This window comes from Malaclemys terrapin, chromosome 21 (assembly GCF_027887155.1).
Source record: "Malaclemys terrapin pileata isolate rMalTer1 chromosome 21, rMalTer1.hap1, whole genome shotgun sequence".
Lineage (NCBI taxonomy): Eukaryota > Metazoa > Chordata > Testudines > Emydidae > Malaclemys > Malaclemys terrapin.
In genome coordinates this window covers 499089-525674 of record NC_071525.1, presented here as the reverse complement: position 1 = coordinate 525674, position 26586 = coordinate 499089, and the positions used below count along the sequence as shown (strand labels likewise).

Below are 26586 nucleotides of genomic sequence, written 5' to 3'. Positions count from 1 at the left end.
GGACGTAGTCTGGGTTCCTCTCTGCAGCCAGCAGCATCCCAGAGAGACCCCAGCATTCCCACCAGCCCTGGACAAGCTTCCAATGGGAAACAGGGCCCCTGTGAACCCAGGGGATACAGGGATCTACAAGGCAAGCAGCTCCAAGTGCTGGGGTCGATCTGCCCTCTTTCTCCTCACCTTGCCCCCCCACCCCACCCAGAAACAAGGTGCACAGGGTAGAAAACAATCAGAACTTTATGGCCAGACTCAGGGTGAAGGTTCCAGCAGGAGAAGGAGCGCCAGGGCTGAGGGGCAGGTGCTTTGGGCACTAGCAGTACCAACTGGAGAAGCTCGCCTGATGGCCCCAATCCACTGGCAGACACACCAGTTGCCTTGTGGTCCTTTGCTCAATGCCCAGCTACAGAGCCCCATGAGGCTGGGTCCTGGCAAGGGTGTGTGCTTTGGTTATCCTGCTGAGGGGGAGACAGGCCCAGCTGGGCTGGGCAGGCACTTTAGTACCAGTTAGCTGCAACGCAAGGTCCAATGGGTTCCAGTACCCGGGTCTGGACAGCGTGGAGGCCTGTGGGCCACAGGCACGGAGAGGCCAAGGCCCAGCTCAGGGAGGAGGCTGTGGAGGCCACAAGAAGTCCCTTGGTGACGCACTTGGAGAGGTCCTGGGTGTGGCTGGGGAAGGAGGCTGGCTCACTCACGGCCCTCCAGCAGGAATCGGCGGAAAGGCTCAAAGTCTCCTGGGATCGTGTCTGCCAGGTAGGAGAGAGACAGGATGAAGGCAAATGCAGGGGGCACCTGGAAACAGGGATCACTGGGCACTTTGCCCCATAGCGGCTCCTACACCCTGACCCTATGGGCTCATGCCTCCCTCAGAGAGGTGGGGAGTGGGACACAGGGGCTTTCCCCTCTAGGGGGCGCCAGGTCTGATGCAGGCTGGGGGGATCAGCTGGCTCAGGGGAATGGGACACAGACCTTCTCTTCTCGGGGGCGCTGGCTCTGATCTGACTCTAAAGGGCATTCGCTCACTGCTGCCCCAGTGACCCCTAAGCGGGCTGTGGCTCCCCACGCCACAGAGATCAGCACCTGCACCGGTGCCCTGGGCAGCCCCAGTGGAGGGGCGCGGAGTCCAAGCCCCCCGGCCCTGACAGAACGTCAATAAAATCCGAACGCTCTATGTTGAGAAGAGCCTTGTCGAGTTCTTGACACCACGGCTGCATGGGTGCTGCCTGGCACAACCTCTAGTGCAGCCCAGGTGTGGGGGGACCCCACCCCCACCCAAACCGTCCTGCCCGGGCAGGTCACACAGCAGTGCAGACAGGCTTCGGGGCTGAATCCTGGAGCCAGCGTGCCCCTGAGGACGCAGGTTTATCCTCCGCCCCGCCATGCTCACCATTGCATCGATACTGCAGATTGGACCAGATAATGTTCTCCTGGGAAAAGCAGAAGACGCCCAGCCGCCCGCCCCGCATGGTGGTGTCGATGATCACCCCAGAGTCGGCCACCAGACGGGGTCCCTCATAGAGCCGCACCCTGGGGAGAGATGGGCCGGGCCCAGTGAGCATAGTGCCACGGGGTGAGGGCGCTGGCCAGCGAGACCTGGGGGGCCATGTATGGGGGGGCACCCCTTGGGGGACAGCCAGCTCCCAGGCTGCCCCCCAGGGCTCAGGAAGGGACATTCTCAGGCCCCAGCACCTGGCCTCTCCGGGCCCCATTGTTCGGCCTGTTTGCATGTGAAAGGCCTTTGCTGGGCCGGAGCATTCCGAGCAGGGATTGGGTTGCTATGGCGACAGGGACAATGGCCGCTGAGGCCCAGCTTGTGAATGGAGTCAGCGCTGGGCTGTGGGGGCTGGTTCCCAGGCGCTGAGCTGCATAAACACGTCCCCCACCCACCCCCCAGGAGCTGCCAACCAGCGCGGTGGCCTGGTTAAAAAGGAAACTGCCTTGCATGGCCATTCTCCTGAGCCCAGCTTCCAGTGGGGCCCCCTGCCCTGAGAATGGGCTCTGGGGTCCCCCTGCCAGCCCCATTATATCCACTGAGGGCCCCATCAAACCCACAGGGCTCTGGGGTCCCCCCAACAGCCTCATATCCCCACTGAGGCCCCATGAAAACCACGGGTGCTGGGGTCCCCCTGCCAGCCCCACTATATCCACTAGGGGCCCACCAAACCAACGGGGTGCTGGGACACACACCCCCCCCCCCCGCTAGCCCCACTATACCCACTAGGGCCTCACCAGACCCATGGGGTGCTGGGACACCCCCTGCCAGCCCCCATATACCCACTGGGGCTCCACCAAACCCACAGGGCTCTGGGGTCCCCCCACCAGTCCCACTGGGGCCCACCAAACCTGCAGGACTCTGGAGTCCCCCTGTTATTTCCACTATCCCCACTGGAGCCCCACCAAACCCAGAAGGCTCTGGGGTCCCCCCGCCAACCTCACTATCACCACTGGGGCTCCATGAAACCCACGGGTGCTGGGGTCCCCTTGCCAGCCCCACTATATCCACTGGGGGCCCCACCAAACCCACAGAGCTCTACCATACCCGTGGGGTGCTGGGACACCCCCGCCAGCCGCACTATCCCCAGTGGGGTGTGTACTCTCCGTGTCCGCCCCACTCATACTGCCGGGCTCTGGGCCTGCCCCTCCTCACCTGATGTAGCCCACCTGGGGCCTGTGTGTGAGCTGCCATCGATAGGAGGTCTTGTCTTTCCAGCCCACGTTGCGGGGGTCTTTCCAGAGGAGCCGGACCTGGTCTGGGGTGTGGCCTGTGTGCCACAGGGCATTGCGCAGGTGCTCCCCGGGGCCGTTCTTGGACTTCACGGCCTGTGGGAAGCGGGCAGGAGAGTTAGTGGAGAGGGATCCCAAGGGTGGAGGATGGGGACTAGGGTGCCCACAGTGGGGCAGGGACTCAGCTGGCTGCCTGATGCTGTGTCCAGGCCCGGGGGTTCCCATGCAGCTCCCCGGCTGCCCAGCACTGACCTTGAGCTGTAGACCTGGGTCGGCCACCGCCCGGAAGGGCGTCGCCTGCCAGTATGTCTGCTCTGTCTGCTTCCACATCACCACGTAGAAACTGGCGCTGTCCTGGTAGCTGAAGATGAAGCCGGCGTAGTCGTCATCCGTGATGGTGTTAACATGAAAGGTGCCCTCGAAGTCCACCCCATTGAAGGCCGTGTAGCCTGTGCACAAGGGCAGGGGGGAGAGTTAGCAAGCGACAACCACACCTGGGCTACCTGGTCAAGAGGGGAAGGGACCTCAGTGCTCCAGCTGGGGGACTGGCCATGGCGAGACAAGGCCTTGTCCAGCATCACCCCAGCAGCCTGCTGCCTCCCAGCCTTCATCTCCTGTCTCCGGCACCGGGACCCAGAGGTCACGCTCGTGGGGGGAGTGGGGAGCCTGGACCTTAAATCTCAGCTAATGAGGGAAAAGGGGAAGGAGGAGGGGGAGGTGGGGAGGTGTAACTTGCTGCAGAGACCAGCAGCAGCACGGGAACATTGGGCAAAGGCCAGGAAAACCCACCTACCTACTGCCAGGCCTGGGTCACTGTTCATGGTCTGTACAATCTCCATGCCCTGGAAAGAGAGAATTTGGATGTGACTTTCAGTCTCCGTAAGTACAGCTCTGAGCGCCCTGCCCCAGGGCCAGCACTTCTCCGGCCCCACACACTGCCCCAGCCATGGTCCCTTCTGTTTGCAGGGAGGAGCTCCCCACGCTGTTCCCTGCTTTCACTCTCCCCAGCGCTGTGTGCCCCGGGCACCAGCTGGGGAACAGGAGATGGGGCTGGGTCTCCCATGCAGCTCACACAGGCCACATACCCCCTGCCCCACGAGGGGGCACCTGGCGCAGCTGTACCTGATTGAGAACCACCCAGTTGGGGTCGATCTGGGCATCCCCTTCGGGGTCGAGGATGACGGTCTGGTAGGCCCGGAAGTCGGTCAGTGTCACCTCGGCGCTCTCCGGACACACATCCAGCTGGTCCACCACAGTGTCATTGTCGAAATCCTCCTCGCAGACGTCGCCCACACCGTTCCCTGAGCACACAGCACACGGCTGGTCACGGGAACGGCCATGGGCAGGGACCCACATGTGCAAAGCAGGGGGAAGGCGTGGGGCAGAGCGCACAGTGCCAGGGGAGGGAAGGGCAGGGCGCGGGGCAGAGCACATGGCGCCAGGGGAGGGCGCAAGACAGAGCAGTGGGGGCTCAGCCTCCAGCTCATTGGGCTCTAGGGCCTGGGAGCAACAGAGCTTCTGGCCAGCCTGGCACTCGGTGCTGTAGCTGCCAGTTGGGGGCTGACTCTGGGTGACAGCTCCATGCCAGCAGAGCCTTCGGCAGACACGGTTCCAGTGGCCAGGAAATGCCTGTCCCAGCAGGGCCCGTTTCCCGGGCCAAAGTGGTACAGTCTGCATGGCAGCAGCCCCCATGTCTGCATTGCAGGGACGGCTGGCTCCTTCAAGTCACCCAGGCCTGAGCCGTGCTGCTCCCTGCTCCCCGCCAGGCCGGGCCGCTCACCATCCGAGTCCTTCTGGTTGGGGTTGGGGATGAGGCGGCAGTTGTCGGGGCCGGGGGCCATGTAATCGGGGATGCCGTCGTTGTCGTCGTCGTTGTCACACTCATCCCCCAGCCCGTCGTTGTCCGAGTCCAGCTGGGAGCTGTTGGGGATCTCGGCACAGTTGTCCTTGGTGTCCTGATGCCCGTCCCCATCGCTGAGCGGACAGAGAGCGGGATGAGTGCATGTGGGGCACAACACAGGGACCCATGGATCCCCAGAGACCCCCCATGACCTCCTCTAAGCCCCTTGTGCCCCCCCAGCGATGCTCACCTCCCCCCGGGACCCCAAATTTCCCCAAGGGATTCCCCCCAGGGCCCCTGCCACCCCCATCTCCACCTAGGCTCTCGCCATCCCAACTCCTGAGAGACTCCCTGTTGCGGGATTGTGGGGGAGTTAGGGCCCTGCACCCCTCTTCCCGAGATTCACTGCAACTCTCAACCAGCCAGTAAAGCAGAAGGTTTATTTAAGGACAGGAACACGGTCTCAAGCAGAGCGTGTAGGTACGACCAGACCCCCTCAATTAGGTCCCTCTGGGAGGTTCAGGGAGCTTAGATCCCGGCTTGGGGTTCCCTGCGTTGCACCACCCAGCCCCAACCGAAAACTAAACTCAAAACTCCTCCCGCTGCTCCTCTCCTTTGTTCAGTCTCCCGGGCAGAAGGTGTTAATTCTCCCCACCCCCGTTCCTGGCTCAGGTTACAGCTCAGGTAGCTTCCTTCAAGGGAAGTCCCACATCCCCACTGCAACCCCCCTGCAACATTCCCAGGTCAAATCTGCCCTGCTCCCTGCTCCGTCACACTCCCACTGCCCCCTAGAGAGCCCTGCTGCCCCACAGGGACCTGCGCTTCCTCCTGTGGGAGCACAGAGCTTCCAGGGAGGGACAGAGACAGGAAAGCCAATAGCTGCCCCGTCCAGCCAATCTCTGCTGGGCAGGGAGGGACACGGGCACCCACCTGTCCTCATTGGTGTCACAGACGTCTCCCACCAGGTCGCTGTCCACATCTGTCTGAAAGAGACCAAAGCCCTAGTTCAGCAAGGAACCTCCGAGGGACAGTGAGGGGCACCCCAGCTACTGGGGGAGAGGAGGCCCCCTGCCCCAGCCACCCCAATGGGACCCCAGCTACTGGGGGAGAGGGGGCTCCCTGCCCCAGCCACCCCAATGGGATCCCAATGGCACCCCAGCTACTGGGGGAGAGGGGGCTCCCAGCCCCAGGCACCCCCAGCTACTGGGAGAGAGGGGGATCCCTGCCCCAGGCACCCCCAGCTACTGGGGGAGAGGGGGCTCCCAGGTATCCCAGTAGTAGGGAGGGGAAGAAAATGTAAATTTTTGGTAACATTTTATTGAACACTATACGGTGATTCAGTTTGCGCACTCAGTGGGACAAAGAATAGAAGCCGGGTGCTGGAGGCGCATGTGCAGGCCCTAGGCGGGTGTGAATGAACTACCAAGGACTGTCCACGTATGAATGGAGAGAACAGAAGCCTCAGCAACCGACTGGCACATTAGCTGTGAAGCCCTGCAGCCGAGGCAGGGGAAGAGGGGGACACAGCACCAGGGCATGAGATGTGAGGGGTCTCTGTTAAGGCTGCTACCGAGGACGGGGCCGGGGAGCCCCAGAATGGATCCCAGAAGAGCCTGGGGTATCGGGGTAGTTTCCACGCCCAGCTCTGGCTGTGTCTGCAGCCTGGCTTCCCCATGCTGACCTGCGCTGGCCAGTGCTGGATTCCAGGTGATTAATAAACGCTGGCTTGCTCTGACGAGGCTGCACTACTTGCTGGGTGTGCTGCCCCCTCCAGGAGAAAAAGCCTCTAAGCAGGAGTGTGAGCTCGGCTGGACTCACCCTTGGGAGCCCGTGGAGAGAACCGGGGGTGGGGGCTGCAGCCCGACAGCGCAGTCTCAGAGCCAGGGACTGCAAAGCTCACCCGCGGGAAAGCCCGAGCGGCGGGCTTGGCAGAGAACCGTGGCTCCTCCCTCGAGGCTCTGTACGAGGGCCGGGCAGCACACCCCTGTGAATTTGTAATGGGGACTCCCACCCCCATCCCCAGCCCTGCCGGTTCTGTGGGAGACCAGACTAGACAGTCCATGGTGCCCTCTAGCTCGGAGCAGCAGTCGACGTAGCCTGTGGCCCGGCAGCCGGGGGCGAGCATGGCAGGGTCAGTGCCGCCCGGCCCCATACCTGAGTGGGGTTGCTCATTTCAGGGCAGCTGTCGCAGGCATCCCCGACGCCATCCTCATCCCGGTCCGTCTGCAGCGGGTTGGGCACCTTGGGGCAGTTATCGAGAACATTGGGGATCCCTGTTGAAGGACAGTAGTGTGTGTGTGTGAATGGGCACTGCCCACGAGCCCTGCCCCACATAGCCCCCGGGCCAGCCCCCAGGCCTCCTGCTGGCCCTGCCCCCCCTAGCCCAGCCCCCAGGCCTCCAGCCAGCCCAACCCCCTCCCAGCCCAGCCCCCAGCCCCTTCCTGGCCCAACCCCCTCCCAGCCCAGCCCCCAGGCCTCTTGCCAGCCCAGCCCAGCCCCCACCCCCGTCCCAGCCCAGCCCCCAGGCCTCCCGATGGCCCAGACCCCAGACCCCAGCTCCCCTCACTCACCATCCCCGTCGATGTCGTTGTCGCAGGCATCCCCCTCACCATTGCTGTCCGTGTCCCGCTGGTCGTTGTTGGGTACGTTGGGGCAGTTGTCACAGGCGTCCCCGAAGGAGTCGGTGTCTGAGTTCTGCTGGTCCTTATTGGGGAAGAGTCGGCAGTTGTCCTGTGAGAGAGAGAGAAACCCCCATCACTGGGGACAGGGGGAGAGACCCCCCTCATCTCTGCTGTGGGGGGGCATGGAGAGACCCCCATCCCAGCCGGGGGACAGGGAGAGAAAACCCCCCCTCACAGCCGGGGTGGGGGTGAAAATGGGAAGAGACTCCATCACTGCAATGGGGGAATGGGGAGAGACCCCGTCACTGGGAGGGAGAATGGGGAGAGACCCCATCCCAGCCTGGGGAGGGAGGTGAAGGACAGATCCTGCCCCCACCATGCTGGGGCACACCGTCATAGGTACCATCAGGGGGGCTCTCGGCTGAGAGCCCACCACAAGCAGAAAGCCCCGCTCCCTGGGTGCCATGGCAGGGGTCCTGCCCGGCGCCTGCCCCCCCCAGCCCAAGTGCCAGGGACAGAGCCCAGGGCGCAGCACCACGGCACCTCCACATTCTTGATGCCGTCCCCGTCCGCGTCATCGTCACACTGGTCTCCGACGCCGTCATTGTCAGCGTCCTCCTGCCCGGAGTTGGGTGTCAGCCGGCAGTTGTCCTGGAGTGGGGAACCCGTGTTAGAGCTGGGGCAGCCCCCCCCTCCAACCAGCCTGGAACCGGGAACCCCCATTGCTCTCCCCATTGCACCCCTCCCAGGGGCAGGGTCCCACAGCCAGCCTCCAGACCTCAGGGCTGGGTCCCCCAACCCTCCTTGCCCCGGGGCTGGATCCCCCACACCAGCCCCCCTGGTCCCAGCCCCCCACCTGCTGGCAGTGCTTGTCATTGTCGATGCAGGGCAGCGGCTCGTCCGGGTAGCCGTCGATGTCCGTGTCCCTTCCACACACATTCCCGTTCCCGGCCCAGCCCACGTTGCACTGGAGGGAGAAGTGGGGAAAGCGGGAGCTGTCATGGGGGAAAGAGGCCCACAGGGAGCAGCCAGCCGTGTCTGTCCCTCCCACCCCCCGCACTCACTGGGCCCTGTCCCGGCTCTGGCCACCCCCCACCCCCGCACTCACTTGGCCCTGCCCCGGCTCTGCCCCCCGTCTGTCCCTCCCACCCCCCAGCGCTCCCTGGGCCCTGCCCCGGCTCTGCCCCCCCTCCCCCCGCACTCACTGGGCCCTGCCCCGGCTCTGCCAACGCCCCCGCGCTCACCGCACAGGAGACGGCGCCATTCCGCTCAAACATGCAGTAGCCATTGATGTCGCAGGGGTTGTGAGTGGGGCTGCTGCAGGATTTCTGTGGGACGCAGCCCAGCGTCTGGTTCCCCAGGAACCCAGCTTTACACGGCCCGCACCTGTAGGAGCCCTGCAGGGAGACGGGGCGGAGCAGGTGAGACGCGTCCAGGCAGCCCCAGCTCAGGCCGCTCAGTGCAGGCGAGGGGGCAGGTGCTACTCACCACCGTGTTGGTGCAGATGGAGTTCGGGTCGCAGCCGCCATTGTTGCCATCGTTACATTCGTCAATATCTGTACAAACCTGCAGCAGCCCAGAGAGACGGTCACTCCGTGGCATGGGCCCCTAGGGACCCTGTGCCTTCCCTAGCATAGGTAAGCACCACAGGGACACCCCCAGCACCACGGGGAACCCTCGCCCCCCCAGCACCACTGGGACACCCCCAGCACCACGGGGAACCCCCGCCTCCCCAGCACCACAGGGACACCTCCCCAGCACCACAAGGAACCCGCGCCCCCCGCCCCGAGCACCACAGGGACACCCTCCCAGCACCACAGGGACCCCACTCCGTTCCTGGCACCACAGCGACCCAGCGCCATCCTTAGCACGCACAGGGACCCCATGCCCTGCCTGGCTTCTGCAGGCCCTCAACCCTCCCTGCTCTCAGGGGTCCCAGGGCATGTAGCTATAGGCCTCACCCTGCACCCATGGGCCTCAAACTCAGGCACTCATTGGCTTCTCCCTGCCTGCGGCTCCTACGGGTGCTTCTGAGCGCGCAGGGACAAGGGGTTCCTGGGCTGGGCCCAGCCCAGGGCCCATTGACAGCATAATGCCCCCCAGTTACACTGCAATACCCGCTGCCCAGAGGGAATCTGCCTCTCCCCAGCTGAGTGTTCCCTGCAGGCGCCCCTCTGGAATTGCTGGGGGGAGACCAGGCCCAACAGCTGGAGATCATCACTCAGCCCGTGGCCTCGTACTGCCCTGCAGCAGCATCACGCGCCCCTGGGCCCAGCGTCTCCCCAGACACTCCCCCCCCCAAAGGCTACGTATCCCCACAGCACCCATTGCCACAGGCTGGGCACAGAGCCTGTTCGAGGAACCCGCTCCCAGCCTCACCCGCCTCCTGTGCTCTCCAGAGGCTCCCAGCTGCACGGAGCTGCCGGCAGCAGGGCCGTGGAGGTGCTGCACTCACCTGCTTGCTGGCCTTGGCATAGTCTGCGCCCACGCCAGAGATGAGGTTCCCCTTGTACCCGCGAGGGCAGGGCTCGCAGCGGAAGCCAGGCGCGGTGTTAATGCACTTGGAGCCCGGGAAGCAGGGGTCTGTATAACCGCACTGTGAGACAGAGAGAGGGTCCCGAGTGATGAGCCAGGTCCCTAGAACCAGGAGCAAGGCCAAGGCTCCCTTTGGGTCCATTCCTTGGCCCCCTGGCAGGAGGCCCATGGGGAGAGGGGATCATTTGGGTGACTTTCCCCAGTGCTTCCCGCAGACACCATGGCTAGAAATTCTGTTTTCATCGAAAGCTGAGACTCTCCTGCTGTGAGAGTCGGGAATCTGCAGGATCACCAGCCCCCGCCAGATGGGAGCTGATGAGCTGTGGGGTCCCAGCACCCTCCCTAGAGGGCACAGCCTGCAGGCAGGCCCTGGGGGATGCTGGGACTAATGGGCCGCAGGGGCACAGAGGTGCTTCCCTGAGCCTGGAGCCAGAAAGTAATGGAGCCCCATTGTGTGCTGGAGACGGACGGGATGGTGTCTCCTGGGCCCTCGTGAGCTCCAGCTGCTAGCCGTGCAGAGATGCTGGCCCCAGGGGCGCGGCGGGGCGCTCAGTGGAGACGCAGGCCCAAGGGATGCAGGGGGGGGCTCCGCGGAGACACAGGCTCCAGAGGTGCGGTGGGGGGCTCCGTGGAGATGCTGGCCCCAGGGGCGTGGCGGGGGGGGTCGCTCTCACCTCGTTGATGTCAGCACAGTGAGTGCCGTTGCCCTCGAAGCCGGGCGGGCAGGGCCCGCAGCGGTACCCGGGGTACTCGTACGTCTCCATACAGTCGACGCCACTGAAGCAGGGGCTGGGGCTGCAGCGAGAGCGGTGCTCATGGAACCCTGCAGACAGAGCCAGGGAGGGCAGGTCAGCTGGCCGGCCCAGCACAGGGAAGGGGACCCCCGAGGCGGGCACCAGCTCCCCCAGGGCCCAGGCACTCACCGCAGACCTGGCACTCCATGATGGTGTTCCGGATCAGAGACATCTCCTTCACCTGCAAGGCAGCCGAATGGAGGATTTCAGAGCGAGGGACTGAGTGCCAGGCAGGGCACGGTCTGCAGGCCAGACGGTTCCCGCACCGGGCAGCAAGCGGGGGAGATGCTGCGCCCCCAAATGTCACTACAGGGCCCAGTTAAGGACACAAGAACCTTCTTCACACCACAGAGAGAGGGGAAGGAGACAGGTGGGTCAGTGTGGGTGGGGGTGGGGCCACGGGAACTAATCTGGGAAGTGTGGGGGCAGGTGAAGCAATGGGAAGTCCCCTGGCTCCCAGCTGTGGTTACATTCGGTGACCCCACCTGTGCCCCCCCAGATTCCACCCCAGCACCCAACCACCAGCCTCCTGCCAACGCGCGGGGCCAGGGCGAGAGTCGGGCTAATGGCCACATCCAGACTGTGCTTGTGACAAAGTGGGACTGTTCTTAATGTTTCCTCTGAATACTGTAGGGGTGCCTCACTTTCCCCTATGCATTTAAGTCTCTAGGTGGTGGGATAAGGGGTGTAATTGTTGCAGAGCAAATGGCCAGTGTAAAATAAATGGCCGACACACTGTCTCCTGGCAACTAATGGCTGGGGCCCTTCCCCCCTGCAAGGAGATAGCTGAAGGTGCTGGAGAACAAAGGAATCAGGTGACCTCCTGGCCCGGGAAAGGGACAAAGCCCAGATAGGAGGGGCTGGAGGGGGTTTCAGTTTGGAGCTGGCTGGAGACTGGAAGGGAGGGCAGACGGGAGTCTGCCTCGCTGGGCCTCCGAATGGACCCGGCTGAGGCATCCGGTTCTCTGGACCTACAAGCTCTGTTTTAGACCATGTTCCTATCATCTAATAAACCTCAGTTTTACTGGCTAGTGAGAGTCACGTCTGACTGCAAAGTGGGGGTGCAGGACCCTCTGGCTGCCCCAGGACCCCGCCTGGGGGGACTCGCTGTGGGAAGCGCACGGAGGGGCAGAGGATGCTGAATGCTCCAAGGTCAGACCCAGAGGGTGAAGCCGTGTGAGCTTCTTGCCCTGGAGACAGTCTGCTCACAGAGAGGAGACTTCACCAGAATCCTGCCTGGCTTCGTAGGGAGCAGCTCCAGAGCATCGCCCGGGGACTCCGTGACAGTGCTGATCCTGCCACAGCAAAGGGGCCGCCCTGGAACCGGGAGCACCGGCCCCCGAAGCTGGCTCACCTGGTCGCGGATGTCCTCTCGCAGCTCCCCCAGGATCCGGTTGAAGAGGGTCAGCTGAGTGACCAGGGCCTTGGCCTGCTCACCTGCCCACACACAAAGGACAAGGTCAGGGTCCAGGGCAAAGACTCTGGGGGCCGCTGGCTGGGGACCACTCTGCCCACTGCCGCCCTGAGCTCACGGGGAAGAGCAGACGCCACCACCTAGTGGCCAGTAGGAGCCGAGCCCGCCAGGGACAAACCCCGAGTCAACCCTGGGCTCCTGGTTCTTCCCCTGGTCACCAGACCTGCCGAGACAGACAGGGCCAGGGCCAAGGCCAAGCAACCCAGACGAGGGCTGAGTCCCATCCCACACAGCCCTGCTAGTGCCCCTGATATCCCACCCCTAGGTCTTCTGAGCACAGAATGACACTCCTGTTCAGTGGCCTGATGCTGTGGACAAGGGAGCAGGCTGAGACCCCCAAACTCATTGCATTGGTGGCTCTGGCAGTGTTTGCACCAAAGTGTGGCTGGGCAAAAGGTGAGGTCATTAGACAGCTGCACGATTCCCCTTCCCCACCCAGCATCCCTGATGCCTCCAGCTGCCCACAAGCGGCTCCCCAGACCCCGTGACGAGCAGCCAACAACTCACCCAGGATGGAGTTCAGCACCCCGGTCACTGCAAGGGAAGAGATAGGAGGAGAAGTTAGTCCAGCTAGTGCATCACCTGCCTTCCTGGGGCAGGAGGCCACGGCTCAGGGCTGCTGCACCTGCCACTGGGCCAGCCATTCCTGGCAGGTCACCAGCAGGGGTAGCCGCTGGCCAGATGGAAGCCAGGCTGCAGAGATGATGAATGCCTCAGAGCCCCATGGGAAAGCTTCCAGGTGGCTCGAGGCCTTGCGCCCTCCAGGAGGAGGCTGCTGGGGAGAGCCTGCCCTGGTGGCGTCAGGTGCTGGAGGAGAAGGAAGTGGCACCACCCAGTTGTGCTTTGCCTGACGGACTCTCTCAGCAACCTGTGTGTGTGTGAGCTTTGTGGCCACCTGTGTTTCCTACGTGCCACACACATCTGGGTCACCTGCTTTCCATGTGTAATACACATGACTCGGATTCTGTCCATGTCCCTGCAGTTGCCCCCTGTTCAGTATGTAACACACACATGTAGGTGTACCTGGACCCCCCGTATGTGCTGGTATGGAGCCCTTGTTCAGTATGTAACGTGTGTGTATGTCTGTGCAGTGCCTGTGTTGGATATATGACATGTGTGTGTCTGGCCCATGTGTGCCCCTGTGGTGCCCGTGTTGGGTGTATGACATATGTGTGTGCGGGCCACGTGCGCCCCTGCGGTGCCCCCTGAAGTTACCTGCGTTCTGGATGGATTCATCCCCTTGGAAGGGACATTCGCTCAGGGCCCCAACTCGGCTCATGGACCCTCCTAAAATCAGCTTCATTGACTCCACGAACCCCTGATCCACAAAGAGAAAACGGCTCAGCCTCTGGGATCCCACTGCCATGGTCTCGGTACCCGTGGGTCAGAGTGGGACACGGCCGCCTGCAGCACTGGGCTCCTGCAGCCCCGCAGTTCCCAGCCTGCACCCCCCTTTTGCTCACCTGCATCTTCTGATAGGCCTTCTGCCCTGTGCGCACCTCGACCGACTCCACCTCGGCCTGGGGCAGGATCATCACCTCGGGCAGCCCCACGCTGGAATCCACCTGCTTGCAGTCCACGTAGAGCTCCACGGCCAGGGTGTCCCCACGCAGGCCGCTCAACCGCACGATCACGGTGTGGCTCCGCCCATCCGCCACACTGGCGTGCTGCAGGTTGACGGAGTGCACCTTGCCATCTTCCCGCATGTAGCGCACCAGCACTGCCGAGCAAAGGACCGGCCGTGAGGGTTTCTCCACAGGGTGGGGACCCCCAGGGGATGGGCATGCTGTGCCGGGCATGCCCATGCCAGCCAATGTACCCTACCCAGCAGACGGCCCGTCTCAACGGCCAGGTCCACTGATGCAACCTTCAGAGTTTCCCCTCCCCGCAGAGCCCGTCCTGCCTTGCTGGGACCACTCTCCTGGCTGGGACGCTTGTATTGCCAGTTCCCTGCGTGAACTGCCCCCATACACCTCACCTGTCCACTTCTCTGCCAGGGCCTGAGGCAGGCACAAGCCCAGAGGCCTCCCATCTCCCGATGGGCACCCCCGTCCCTGGCTCAGCACCCCCCTTACCTTTGTTGATTTTCCCAATGACGGAGGCCTCCAGCCACCTGGTGTTGTCCTTTTTGGAGTACAGGCCAAAGAGCAACCCGCCCTGCTTGGGGGGCAGGCGGAAGGTGGAGAGGAGGTAAATGTCATCGACTGCCAGTAGCTGTGTCCTGATCTTGTCTGCTACACTGGCCATGTGCCGGGCCTCGGTCACCGTCAGCAGGTCTAGGACTGCAGGGAGGAGAGAACAGGCAATTGCACCGACAGCCAGAGGTACCTGCAGAGAGCCTAACCCAGGACCTGCCCGCCACCCCCGGGCAAGGGAGCACAGCGCTTGGGGAGACTTTGCAAAGCTTCCCCTGCAAGGGGCATGGCCGGTCAAAGAGGGCAGCGAAGGACACGCTGCAAACCCCAGAGATGGACAGATGCAAACAGAGCAAACCCACTCTACCTCCAGGGCAGTGACTGGCTGGCAGGGCAGAGCTCAGAGGCTGCAGTTCCTGCCCTGGGGGGCTGGCATCCTTTCCATTCTGCCTGAGCCAGGATCAGGGCCTCCTCTCCAGCTCGTCGGAGCCCCCAGGATCCCCCCTCATCTTCCCTGCCCACGTCGCTCTTCTTCCCTTGCATCAGTGCAGGAGAAATTACTGTAGAGCCCCAGGGGCCTGGAACTGAACCCAGCAGCACCCGGCCCGAGGAGGGAGAAACCTCTCCTGGGAGCGGAGCCCACAGGCCTCTTGCGGGGGAGCACTGCCCACAGGGAGACCAAGCCCGGGCGGTGGCAGCCCCATGGAAAGGTGCAGGCTTGGCAGAGCGGGGGAGCACTCCCCACAAGGTGGCGCTCCGGCATCGCAAGCAGATGGGCTGGTGGCTGTGGCCATCCTAACACCGTTCAGCACTGTCCTGGCCCAGCCCAGCCACGTCTCTGCCACCTCTGGAAACAGCCGGGTCCGGTCCTGGGAGCCCCTCACAAACAGGCAGCAGGGAGGCCAAGCCACAGAGATGCTGGCATGGGGCAGGGGGGTTACCGCTGCCGGTCCTACTGCCTGGCATGTCTCCACCAGCCATGCACTCATCTGGACTAAAGGTTCAGTGGCCATAGGACCTGCCCCTGTGAAAACCGCAGCGGCTGCCCACCCCCCTTCCATCCACCAGACTCTGAACAGCGTGCTCCAGAGCGACCGGGAGCCTGGTGCTCCAGATTTCAGATCCGGTCCCTGCTACGGTCTCTCTCACTCCACCTCTCCACTGCAGCCCCCTCACCTGTGAAAGGGGTCAGAGTGATCCTTGCCCCCCACCCACCGGAGCTAGGAGGGTCACCAGTTCAGGTCTGAAAAGCACGCTGGAGATGGGAAGTCCTGGATGCTGAATACTGGGATCCCTCAGCTGATTCTGCTACCTCTGGGGTAGGACCTGGCAGTCGTCCTACACCAGCAGCACCCTGGAAAACCCCCCAGAATCTTTAACAATGACATAGTGTGCGTGGGGCACACAGATACCGCAATGCGCCCGGAGATGCCGCCTGCTCCTTCTGCAAGGGAATCCGGGGCAGCAGGGTGTGGCTTGTGCCCCCGATGAATTTCCCCGCGGTAGGTGAGCTCAACCAGCAGCCCCTCAAATCCAGCCCTGACAGGAAGCTCCCTGAATGTCCCAGCCCGCTCCGGCTGGCACTCCGGGTCACCAACAGAGGGGCCTCCTTTCTGACGTGAATCTGATCAAAGCCAGAATGAACCGTGACCCAGCCCTTTGAACTCTGACCTCAGGCTGTATCCTAGACATCTAGCACCTTGACCCTTTGAGCACCTCTGAACTCTGACCCCAGGCTAGCTCCAGCCAGTCAGCACCTCTGACTTTTGACCTATGGGTTCCTCCTGGCCAATGAGCCCCCCTGAATAATCCCGATCCTGACAGCACCTCTGAACTCGGACCATGGGCTGCTCCGGAACCAGCCCCTTTGCTAGCACTTGGTTGCACCCACCAATGTGCTGGATGGAGCTTCAGGTCTGGAACCAGCTCTCAGCTACCGGCTGAATATTTAGATTGATAGGTTTATACACAGCCTTTGGTCTGGTTCACCACCACTAGTCCCTGCAGAGCGCTGTGGGCAACACCCCGTCATGGATGGACCCCCCACTCCCTCCAGCAGCACCACACTGCAGGCTGCTCTGTGGTTTCCAGGCTTGGGGGGGAAGAATGTCCTTCTGTACTGCAGCACAGAGACCCAGACACTTGTAGCTGTCCACAGTCCCTAGCGCCAGACCTCCCAGGGAGGTCAGGAATCCAGCTCCTGGGTTCCAGCCGGCAGGCTGGTCCCCACCAGCCTGATGCGCGGAGCTGAGCGCAGACGGGCTGTCCCGGCTGGGGAAGGAGGGTTCCAGGAGCCCTTGCCAATTTCTGCTGCTGCAGAGTTGAAGCCACTGGCTGGGACGCTGGGGCATGTGAATCCCAGGCCCCTCCACTCCTTGGCTCACAGGAAGGGGATACAGAAGAGAAGCTGGGCAGGGGTGCAGGGCAACATGCTGCCGGTATCTGCCCTTTCTCAGTCCCTCCGCTCCCCAAATCCCAACCAGTTCCCAGGGCCCCACGGCTCCCAGACACCTCCGTGACCCCATCCCGCTATACCCAGGATTTCCAACTTCCCCAGCCTGCAGCATCCTGCCCCCCACCTTGCGCTGGCCCCTAACCCCGGCATCCCCAGCCCTTGCAGCTCCTCACAACCCCGCACCCCATCCATTCACTGCAGCATCCTTGGCACCCTCCCGCAGCGCCAGGCTCCACACGGCCCCAGCCCGGGCAGGCAGGTCCCCCAGGAGAAGGGCGGCTGAGGCTTCCCGCTGCTAGATCTTCGGGGCGGTCTCTCCCTTACCCAGGGCGCAGCGCCCGGCAGGCTGAAGCCGAAACACACTCGGGGATCCCTCTGCCGCCCTCGGACTGCAGCCGGCCGGGGCGGGGGCAGGAGAGCCCGGGCGCGGGGCAGCCCCGGGCAGCCCCCAGGGGCACGGCTTACCTTGCAGCTCCTGCCGAGCGGCGCTGGCCGCGCCGAGGACGAGCAGCGCCAGCAGCCCGCGGAGCGCCCCCGTCTCCATGCTGCTCCCCAGCCCCTGCGCGCGGGGGAAGCCCAGGCGAAGCGCCGGAGCCCCGAGCGCTGCTGCTCGGGGGCGGGGGATGGCGGGCGGAACAAAGAGCCGTCAATCAGGGGCGCTCCTCGCGGGGACCCGGAGCACTCAGCCCGGCTTCGGAGGTTTGAGCCGCCGCCAGGCCAGCTGGCTCGCAGGCCTCGTCCCCTCCCACGCCGCGGGGAGCCCGGCCCTCGGCTGTCAGCAGCGCGCAGCGGCACGGGGCAGGTTGCGCTGGGTCTCAGCTGGGGGCCCCCGGGGGCTGCCGCACCCTGGGGTGTGCTGGGTCTCTGCTGGGGGCTGCTGCACCCTGGGGTGTGCTGGGTCTCTGCTTGCAGCACCCGGGGGCTGCCGTGCCCTGGAGCACGCTGGGCTATAGCATGGAGACTCAGGGTCATCTTGCCTCTGATGGAGGCCGGGGTTCAGACCGCAGAGAGGCACACCACTGAGCACTGGCAGGGCTCTCCCTGCCCGGGGGTAGCTGCTGCCAGACGGTGCCCTGGCCTGCCCGGGAAGGGGCTGGAGGCAGACGGGCTATTAGTCACTGTTAGGTCGGCAGACAGACAGCTGGGCTCGTGGGCCGGTACCGCGCAGCCAGGTAAATCAGTGCAGGAAGGTAATGGCCCCAGACGGCAGAGGAGGCGACTCCCAGCCAGCATCCACATGGCTGTCAGTGACTCACTTTCCAATGGCCCGGCCTCGCCAGAGCCCTGATTAGCCAGGCAGCCCTGCCTTCGTGAGACAGCTGGACCAGACGGCTGCTACCGGCCACCTTCCCCAGGCCCAATTCCTCACTCACCAAAATTAAACCTGATGCCCTGACTTCAGATCCTGCTGGCAGCTGCAGGGTCATGGGGAGGTCAGTCAGTCTAGAGCCAGCCCTGGTGCACGTTTGTGCGCGAGACACACACGTACCCTGCCCCAGCGTCAGCCCCCAGGAGGAGGATGGGAACTTGGAACAAAGGATGGACGCGCTCTTCCCAGGGCCAGCTCCAGGCACCAGCTTGGCAAGCAGGTGCTTGGGGCGGCCAAAACCCTGGAGCCGGCTCTGGTGCACGTTTGTCTGCCATGGTGGCGGGGGGGGGTCCCCTTCCCCCCATGGGAAGCCTAAGTCTCAAGACAGGTTGTTCTCAGCCCGCGCTGGAGGTGAGGCAACAAAGCCAGACCACCCAACAGCTGCATAAATCAGCTCTCAGGACCCGACCTAAGCTCCAGAACAAAACAACGAGGTCATCTTGGAAGAACCTTCACCTTTGAACTCTGCTAGCAGGGAAAGGCAGAGGGGGGCAGGCGGGGACCCACAGATCAGGGAATTGGGAGGCACCATTGGTCAGGGCACCCAGCTGGCATCCCACAGGACCAGGGCAGCGCCAGGTCCCACTCCGAAATGCTGCCACGGTCGCCGCCCCCCGAATTATAGCACCCTAGGTGACCGCTCTGCCTTTGATCCATGTGCCCTCGGGCCCAGTTTCTGGCGGTGGTCAATGAGGATATGCCATTCTCTAGCTGGGGGTGGCTGGGCATCCTCGCTGAGCTGCCTGCAATGACACGGGTCCTTTCCGGTGAGGCTCCGGACGGTCAGTGCATTTGGGGATGGCAGAGGTTTGCAGGACACAGAATCTGGAGGCAGTGTGGGAGAGGGTCGGTTTACAGACAGTTAAGACAAGTGACTGGTCTGATTTCCTGTTGTTGCCCCAATAGATTGGAGTCCCCAGCCCCCTGAGGGAGAGAGCAGGGTCCTCACTCCAGTGTCCCATCCACTCCCACAGCATCACGCCCTGCACCATCTCTGCACCTCGCTGTCTGTGGAACCTGTCAGATCTCCCGAATCCTGCTCTGCCATCCTGGTACCCTCCCTCTGCCCTGCTGGGGCGAAGTGGCAGTGGGGCTGGACCCTGGCGGGGCGTGAGCTGTGACTCTCCAGGCCTGCCTGTCAGCGCGTGGGGAGCGTTCCCCAGCTGTTTGGATGTGTCCGTATCTGACTGGGGCCCATGGGACACAAGGAGCTCCCTGGCGAATTCACGCAGCTGGCCAGGAAGGTCGTTCCTGAACCACAGCCAAGCCCTCTGCCGCACCGAGGCTCGCTGAGTGCAGCGTCAGCCGTGTTTACTCTTTGTTTCCATTGCCACCATAACAACGCGATGAGCCATGCCCAGGTGGGCTCCCTCCAGCCCTGGCCCTTCCTGGTGCTCTCAGCCAGGCTAGCCAATGCCAGCGGCTCGGCTCGATCCACTGCGGCGAGGGACTAAACCGAGTCCTAATTAACAGGGACTCCAAAGAGGGAGGGGGAACAGAATTCCTGCTTGGATTCTCCCAAATTACAGAGAGCAGAGATTTTCCATCCTCATGCTTTGCGTGTGCTGCTCCCCCACCCCTGTTTTCTTTCCATGGCAACATGCACTCTGGAACGCAGGCTGCGCGCTGCTGGGTGGGTTTGGATCCAAGCATCACGACCTTCTGAAAACATGCAGTGTCTGAACAGGCCCACACCACCCTCCTCGCTAAGAACAGGATGGGGACTCAGATGTGCTGCTGGCTAGAGAGGCAGACGCAGGAGCTCTTGACACGCACATCCCAGGAGACTAGATCCAGAGAGAAAATGGTCAAACTGCAGCTTATTCTAGGGTTTTTCCCCAGGTGAAAGTCTGCCCCAGGCCGCTGCACCCCCTGCAGCCCCAGAGGCCCCGCAAATGATGGGAAAGGCAGAGACAAGAACAGCACAGCTTGTGATGCAAGCGCCCCTCTCTCCATTAACAAAAGCTGGGAAGACAAGAGCAGGCAGGAGGGTTGTCTCACCTCTCAGCCCACGGCCTGCCATACCCAGGGAGGGGAGACCCGCTATCAACCCTGCAATCTCCCCTCTCTAACAACAACATCCCCAGGAAGCCCTGGGCCCCAATTCGGGGCCTGCTTCACTCCCATTCAGCCGCAGCTGACTTACTTTCCCCGCACACGCGCTCTGAGGGGGGCCAGACTGCCTCTCCAGCGAAGACCACGGCTCAGGGTGGCAAATCCAGCACTCATTCTGCCTTTTGTTGTCACAAGGGATGAGCCCCCATTGCAGATGCATGTTAGGGTTTAGTTCCTCCTGTTTCATGTTTGCAGTTTTCTGGTGGCGCTTTTCAGTGCGACAGCTTCAAGCAGTACGGCCTCTCTTGTAAACCCTCGGTCCCTGGAGCAGTGTGCACAGCAGAACAGCGGCTGAAGGACTGAGAAGTTAAGAGGTATCGGCTAGGGACGAGAGAGAGGTTTTCAGATGGATTCGAGATGTGGCAGGGAGAGAGAGAGACAGGGAGACAATTCCCTGCAGGAAAAGCTGCAGAAGAGGCATAGCGGGTCCGCGGGGGTGGGGTTGGCCCTAGGGAATCGGGGGGGGCGGGTTCCGGTGTTGGGCAGGGGGCTGTGTGGCACAGCCTGGGCCCACTCCCAAGGGGAAGGAGCATGCTGGCAGCCCAGGGACGGGCAGGCCATCGTGCATCTGGCAGCTGTCGGTTTGTAAATAGTGCCCTCGCGCTGGGCTGGGCGGAGCGGGGCTGCCCCTGTGTCACGGAGTATTGGGGGACTCAGGGCCCTGCACCCCCGACTTCCTGCGATTCACCATGACTCTCAGCCAGCCAGTAAAGCAGAAGGTTTATTTGGATGACAGGAATACAGTCCAAGACAGGTCTTGCAGGCACAGACAACAGGGACCCCCTCAGTTAGGTCCATCTTGGGGTCCCCGGGCATCCCAGCCCAGCCCCCCTTGGGAGGTCAGAGCCATCTCTGCCCCCCAGCCCTCTCTCCCTGCCTGCTTCCAGCACTCTGCCTTCAGCGACCCCTCCCACAGCCTTTGTTCAGTTTCCCGGGCTAAGGAGTCGCCTCCCCTTCAACCCCTTCCTGGGTTCTCATGTTACACACTCAGGTATGCGCCCTCGGGCAGATCCCATCCTGCAATGCAGACCATCCTAGTCACACTCCCCTGTCAGCATTCACAGACCACAGTGAGAACAGGCCCAGTTCGTCACATCTCTCCCCCCTTCGAGACCGAACTGAGCAGGGTCACTTTAGCCAGTGACCTGGGGAAGTTCGAACCTACCCCCGTTCCCATGGATGCCCCCGCATCCCTCCCATTCCTTGGTGAGAATTACACCAGGCCCCTCCAGTTTCACGCCCCCCCTTAGGTCGGGGGTGCTTGATGGCACTCGCAGTTCGCATGTGGGAAGGTTTATGCGGCCTGCGCCCTTTTCCCACCCCCATACCTCTGGGGTTCCAACTGGGCTGTGGTCTTCTCCCAGCGCTCCAGTCTGGAGGTCTGTGCTTTGGGCTCTCTTGGTTCAGAGCCGCCCTTTTAACCTTGGCCACCCTCTGGAAAGGATCCTTTATGCTGGGCAAGGGTCCTAAAGCTGTTTTCCCCTTGTCCCAGGCCTTCCTCCCCCTCTGACAGGGGTCACAGGATCCGCAGTACTGTCGGACAGTAACAAAGACCCCAGGCCAGTAAAAGCTCCGTAGCAGCCTCTGCTGGGTACGCCAGGTTCCCTGGTGCCCTGAGAGGGGAATGTCATGGGCCCGGCACAGCAGCTGGCGGCGATACTTCTGGGGTACCACCAGCTGCCTCCTGATCCCCCCTGACTCCATTTTCCCTGGGGGAGCCCATTCTCGGTACAGGAACCCCTTCTCCCACAGGAACCTTTTCCGGCCACCTCGTCCCATGGTCTGTACCGCATTGAGGTCGGCCAGGTCCCTTATCTTCCGCAAGGAGGGATCTCTCTGCAACTCGGCCTGGAACTCAGCAGCTGGGACAGGGATGGCCACCTGCTCTTTCTCGCCCGCTGGGTCCGAAGCTGCAGCCTCCCTGAGCCGCGTCCCTGGGCGTTCCCTCCCCACCTGGTTAGGGTCCCGCGCCTCAGGCAAGGCACCCCCCCCCAAGGCCAGGGCGCAGTGCCCCTCGCCGGCTCTGACCGCGGGTCACAACTAAGGCGGTCTGGGGGCTGCTGGGCCAGTCCTCTAGGTCCCCCCCCATCAACACCTCAGTGGGCAAATGGTGGTGCACTCCCACGTCCTTGGGGCCCTCCTTGGCCCCCCATTTCAGGTGTACCCTCGCTACGGGAACCTTGAATGGGGTCCCGCCCACCCCGGTCAGGGTCAGGAAGGTGTTGGGCACCACCCGATCTGGGGCCACCACCTCGGGCCGGGCCAGTGTCACCTCTGCGCCCGTGTCCCAGTAACCATAAACTTCCTTCCCATCCACCTCCAGGGGAACAAGGCACTCGCTCCGCAGGGACAGCCCCGCGCCAACCCTGTAAACGGAGAACTTTGAATCCGGAGCATCTGGCCCCCCAGAGAAGCTGGCCTGGGGCTCTCCTCCCTCCTTAGCAGGTGGTACTCTGCCAGCCCCCCTTCCCTGGGAATGCTGCCTCTCGCCGGGCTGGGTCTCTACCCAGTCAACCCTCTGTGGGTTCGGCCTGCTCAGTCTGTCCCTGAGCCTGGGGCACTGGGCCCGTATGTGGCCCTTTTGGCCACAGTGGTAGCAGCCCATGTCCCATGGGTCCCCTTGAGTGGGTCGGATGGTCCTGATGCCGGATGTTCCCCTCTGATGGGGTTTTTCTGTATTTTCCCACGGGGAGGTCCCATGGTGACTCTCTCTCTGCGTTGTGGTGGGATTGCTCCTTTGGGACTCCTCCCTGCCACCCCCTGACCGGCTCTTTACAAACTCATCAGCCAGCTGCCCGGCGTGTCGCGGGTTCTCTGGCTTTCTGTCCACCAACCACAGCCTCAGGTCGGATGGGCACCGCTCATACAGTTGCTCCAGTACCAGCAGTTTAATCAGGTCCTCCTTCGTCTGGGCCCCACCAGCCCACTTGCTGGCGTATCTTTCCATGCGGGCGGCTAGTTGCAGATATGAGATCTCAGGGGTTTTATCTTGACTCCGGAACCTTTCCCGGTACATCTCAGGAGTCAGCCCAAACTCTCGTAGCAGGGCCCTTTTGAATAGTTCGTAGTCCCCTTTCTCTGCCTCTCCCAGTTGGCGGTACAATGCCACGGATTTGGGGTCCAGTAAGGGGGTAAGGACCCGGAGTCTGTCCGCGGGATCCACCCGGTGCAGCTCGCAGGCCGTCTCAAAGGCCTCCAGGAAGTCATCCATGTCCTCCCCCTCCTTGTATGGGGCCATGATGCACTTATCAAAGCTCCGTGCAGTCCTGGGTCCCCCCTCACTCACCGCAGCCGGGGGTTCGCTGCCCTTCAATCTCGCCAGTTCCAGGTCATGCTGACGCTGTCTCTCATTCTCCTCCCGTTCATGCTGTCTCTGTCTCTCTTCACGCTGATGCTGTCTCTCTTTCTCCTCCCGTTCATGCTGTCTCTGTCTCTCTTTCTCCTCCCGTTCATGCTGTCTCTGTTGTTCACGATCCTCCAGCTCTCTCAGTTTTAGCTCTTTCTCCCATTCCAGCCAATTCCGCTCCCCGGATGCCGAACGTCGCCGGGAGGATCCTCTGCTGGCCGGCGGGCTTCGCCGGGGGGACCCCCTGCTGGCCGGGGGGGTCACGGCGCCTTCGGTATTTGCTGGGCTCCTCCCCACCCTTCCCCTAGGCATAGGAAGGAGGGGTCTCGGGAAGCCCTCAGCAGCCGGCTGACCACTCCCAGCTGGGACAGACACTGGTGCCTGCGCTGCATTTGCCAGGCTGCTTCCCTGAGACACAGGGATCAGTTCATTCACGCGATCTTCCGCCTCCAGCTGGGCAATGAGCTGTTCTTTGGTGAGCCTCCCAATGCGCAGCCGCCTCTGCTTGCACAGCTCCACCAGGTCGCTCTTAAGCCGCTTGGCATACATCTTCCTGCTGGCCACTCACCGGCCTGTGTGCTCACAGCTCCCCACAGTTCCCAGGGGGACCCCTAGTGTGCCAGCCCTTCTCGAGGTCACCGCCTCTCTGCCAGGGTCGAGCTGCAGACTCCTCCGCCCCTGGGACCACTCGCTGCGATCCCCCCGGGGGACCCTGTTACTGCAAAAGTCCTTCTCGCTGGTCACACACTCCCAGGGGTAATAACCGTCTCTCTCTCACTCTTCAGCGCGCCTGGTCCCCGTCAATCCCCCTTCGTTTTACTGCTCCCCAGTCACTTACTGCAGGAAGCGCCGTCCACGGGGTGCAGTAGATCCCACCGCTGCCACCAGTTGTCACGGAGTATTGGGGGACTCAGGGCCCTGCACCCCCGACTTCCTGCGATTCACCATGACTCTCAGCCAGCCAGTAAAGCAGAAGGTTTATTTGGATGACAGGAATACAGTCCAAGACAGGTCTTGCAGGCACAGACAACAGGGACCCCCTCAGTTAGGTCCATCTTGGGGTCCCCGGGCATCCCAGCCCAGCCCCCCTTGGGAGGTCAGAGCCATCTCTGCCCCCCAGCCCTCTCTCCCTGCCTGCTTCCAGCACTCTGCCTTCAGCGACCCCTCCCACAGCCTTTGTTCAGTTTCCCGGGCTAAGGAGTCGCCTCCCCTTCAACCCCTTCCTGGGTTCTCATGTTACACACTCAGGTATGCGCCCTCGGGCAGATCCCATCCTGCAATGCAGACCATCCTAGTCACACTCCCCTGTCAGCATTCACAGACCACAGTGAGAACAGGCCCAGTTCGTCACACCCTGCCATGCCATAGTCATAGAATCATAGAATCTCAGGGTTGGAAGGGACCTCAGGAGGTATCTAGTCCAACCCCCTGCTCAAAGCAGGACCAATTCCCAACTAAATCATCCCAGCCAGGGCTTTGTCAAGCCTGACCTTAAAAACCTCTAAGGAAGGAGATTCCACCACCTCCCTAGGGAACCCATTCCAGTGCTTCACCATCCTCCTAGTGAAAAAGTTTTTCCTAATATCCAACCTAAACCTCCCCCACTGCAACTTGAGACCATCGCTCCTTGTTCTGTCATCTGCCACCACTGAGAACAGCCTAGATCCATCTTCTTTGGAACCCCCCTTCAGGTAGTTGAAAGCAGCTATCAAATCCCCCCTCATTCTTCTCTTCTGCAGACTAAACAATCCCAGTTCCCTCAGCCTCTCCTCATAAGTCATGTGCTCCAGCCCCCTAATCATTTTTGTTGCCTTCCGCTGGACTCTTTCCAATTTTTCCACATCCTTCTTGTAGTGTGGGGCCCAAAACTGGACCCAGTACTCCAGATGATGCCTCACCAATGTCGCGTAGAGGGAATGATCACGTCCCTCGATCTGCTGGCAATTCTCCTACTTATACAGTCCAAAATGCCGTTAGCCTTCTTGGCAACAAGGGCACACTGTTGACTCGTATCCAACTTCTCGTCCACTCTAACCCCTAGGTCCTTTTCTGCAGAACTGCTGCCTAGCCACTTGGTCCCTAGTCTGTAGCAGTGCATGGGATTCTTCCTCTTTATCGCCCCTGGCTGTCCCCTTGCTCTGGGGACTGACACCCTCCCCCCCGTGCCATGCTCCATTGCCTCCATGGGGGGCCCACACATAAATTTGGCGCCAGGCCCACAAAAGCTTAATCCGGCCCTGGGTGAGAGACAAACACGGTGTCCCTGGGACAGGGGGAGCCCTTCTTCAGCGCCTCCTAACTCCACAGGAGTTTTGCACACAGCACACCTCATACCACGAGGATGAGTGCATTGTAAACGCAAAGCTGCTGAAGCGGGGCCAAGCCTGTAACCATCTGTCACAAAGCTGTGACCATTCCCCGGGGCCTGTCAAAGCTGCAGCAATTGATGCTAAACTGCTGTCAGTTCCCTGCTCACTTGCGGAGCACTAAGAGCCTTACAAGCCACAGCAGCCCCATCTTGGGACAGGATCATTATCACTGTTTTACAGAGGGGAAACTGAGGCAGAGACGAGTTCCCCCCTCCCCGAGGAGATGTATATGGCACAAGGTCACCCAAGGAATCGGTCACAGAGCCAAGAGCAAAAGCAGCTCTTTAACCAACCCCCAACCATCTGCAATCTCCCCCCACCCCCCAGCAGCTTTTACCAGCCGCCCCATACAGGGCGGGGTGGCAGGTTTATGATGTGGGGATTAGCTAAGACATTCCAACTCTTTTATGACTCGCTGCACATTCAGACCCATTCTGCACAGATTCCCAGTTTAGCTGCTACAGAAAACCAATGTGACAAATAATTCGTCCTCGGAATTTGCAATGCTGAGAGAAGATGCTCCATTTCTACCCACGGCCCAGCGCAGGAAGTCCCCGGGGAGAGACAGGCAGGCCCTTTGGAGATATAGGGGCTGAGAGAAAGAGTTGCAGGGTCTGCTGGGGAGAGAGACAAGAGCAGGCCTCTGCAAGGGGGTGATGGTGGGGATTCGGTCTCCGGGCTGGCAGGGCACAGGGAAAGTGCAGGGGTATCAGGCTCAGGGGGTATAGGGGCACAGAGGTGCGGGGGCTTGGCACACGGGGGGAATGGGGATGCAGGGGGTTGGGGTGTAGGGGTGCGGGGGGGTCAGCACACAG

General features: G+C 62.2%; 1 protein-coding gene across 1 annotated transcript; it reads right to left on the bottom strand.

Moving 5' to 3' along the window:
• Window positions 1-218: 218 nt before the first annotated feature.
• THBS3 (thrombospondin 3) lies at window positions 219-17250 on the bottom strand. Its single transcript, XM_054011398.1, has 23 exons — window positions 17038-17250; window positions 14058-14264; window positions 13446-13702; window positions 13198-13300; window positions 12490-12516; window positions 11863-11945; window positions 10638-10689; window positions 10389-10537; window positions 9635-9775; window positions 8668-8745; window positions 8424-8576; window positions 8036-8146; window positions 7723-7830; window positions 7129-7288; window positions 6713-6831; window positions 5489-5541; window positions 4499-4692; window positions 3841-4019; window positions 3512-3560; window positions 2971-3167; window positions 2642-2814; window positions 1382-1521; window positions 219-740 (listed from the first exon to the last, which is right to left on the bottom strand). The coding sequence occupies exons 1-23, from the start codon at window positions 17114-17116 to the stop codon at window positions 682-684; spliced, it is 2871 nt and encodes a 956-aa protein (XP_053867373.1). The 5' UTR covers window positions 17117-17250; the 3' UTR covers window positions 219-681.
• Window positions 17251-26586: the final 9336 nt, after the last annotated feature.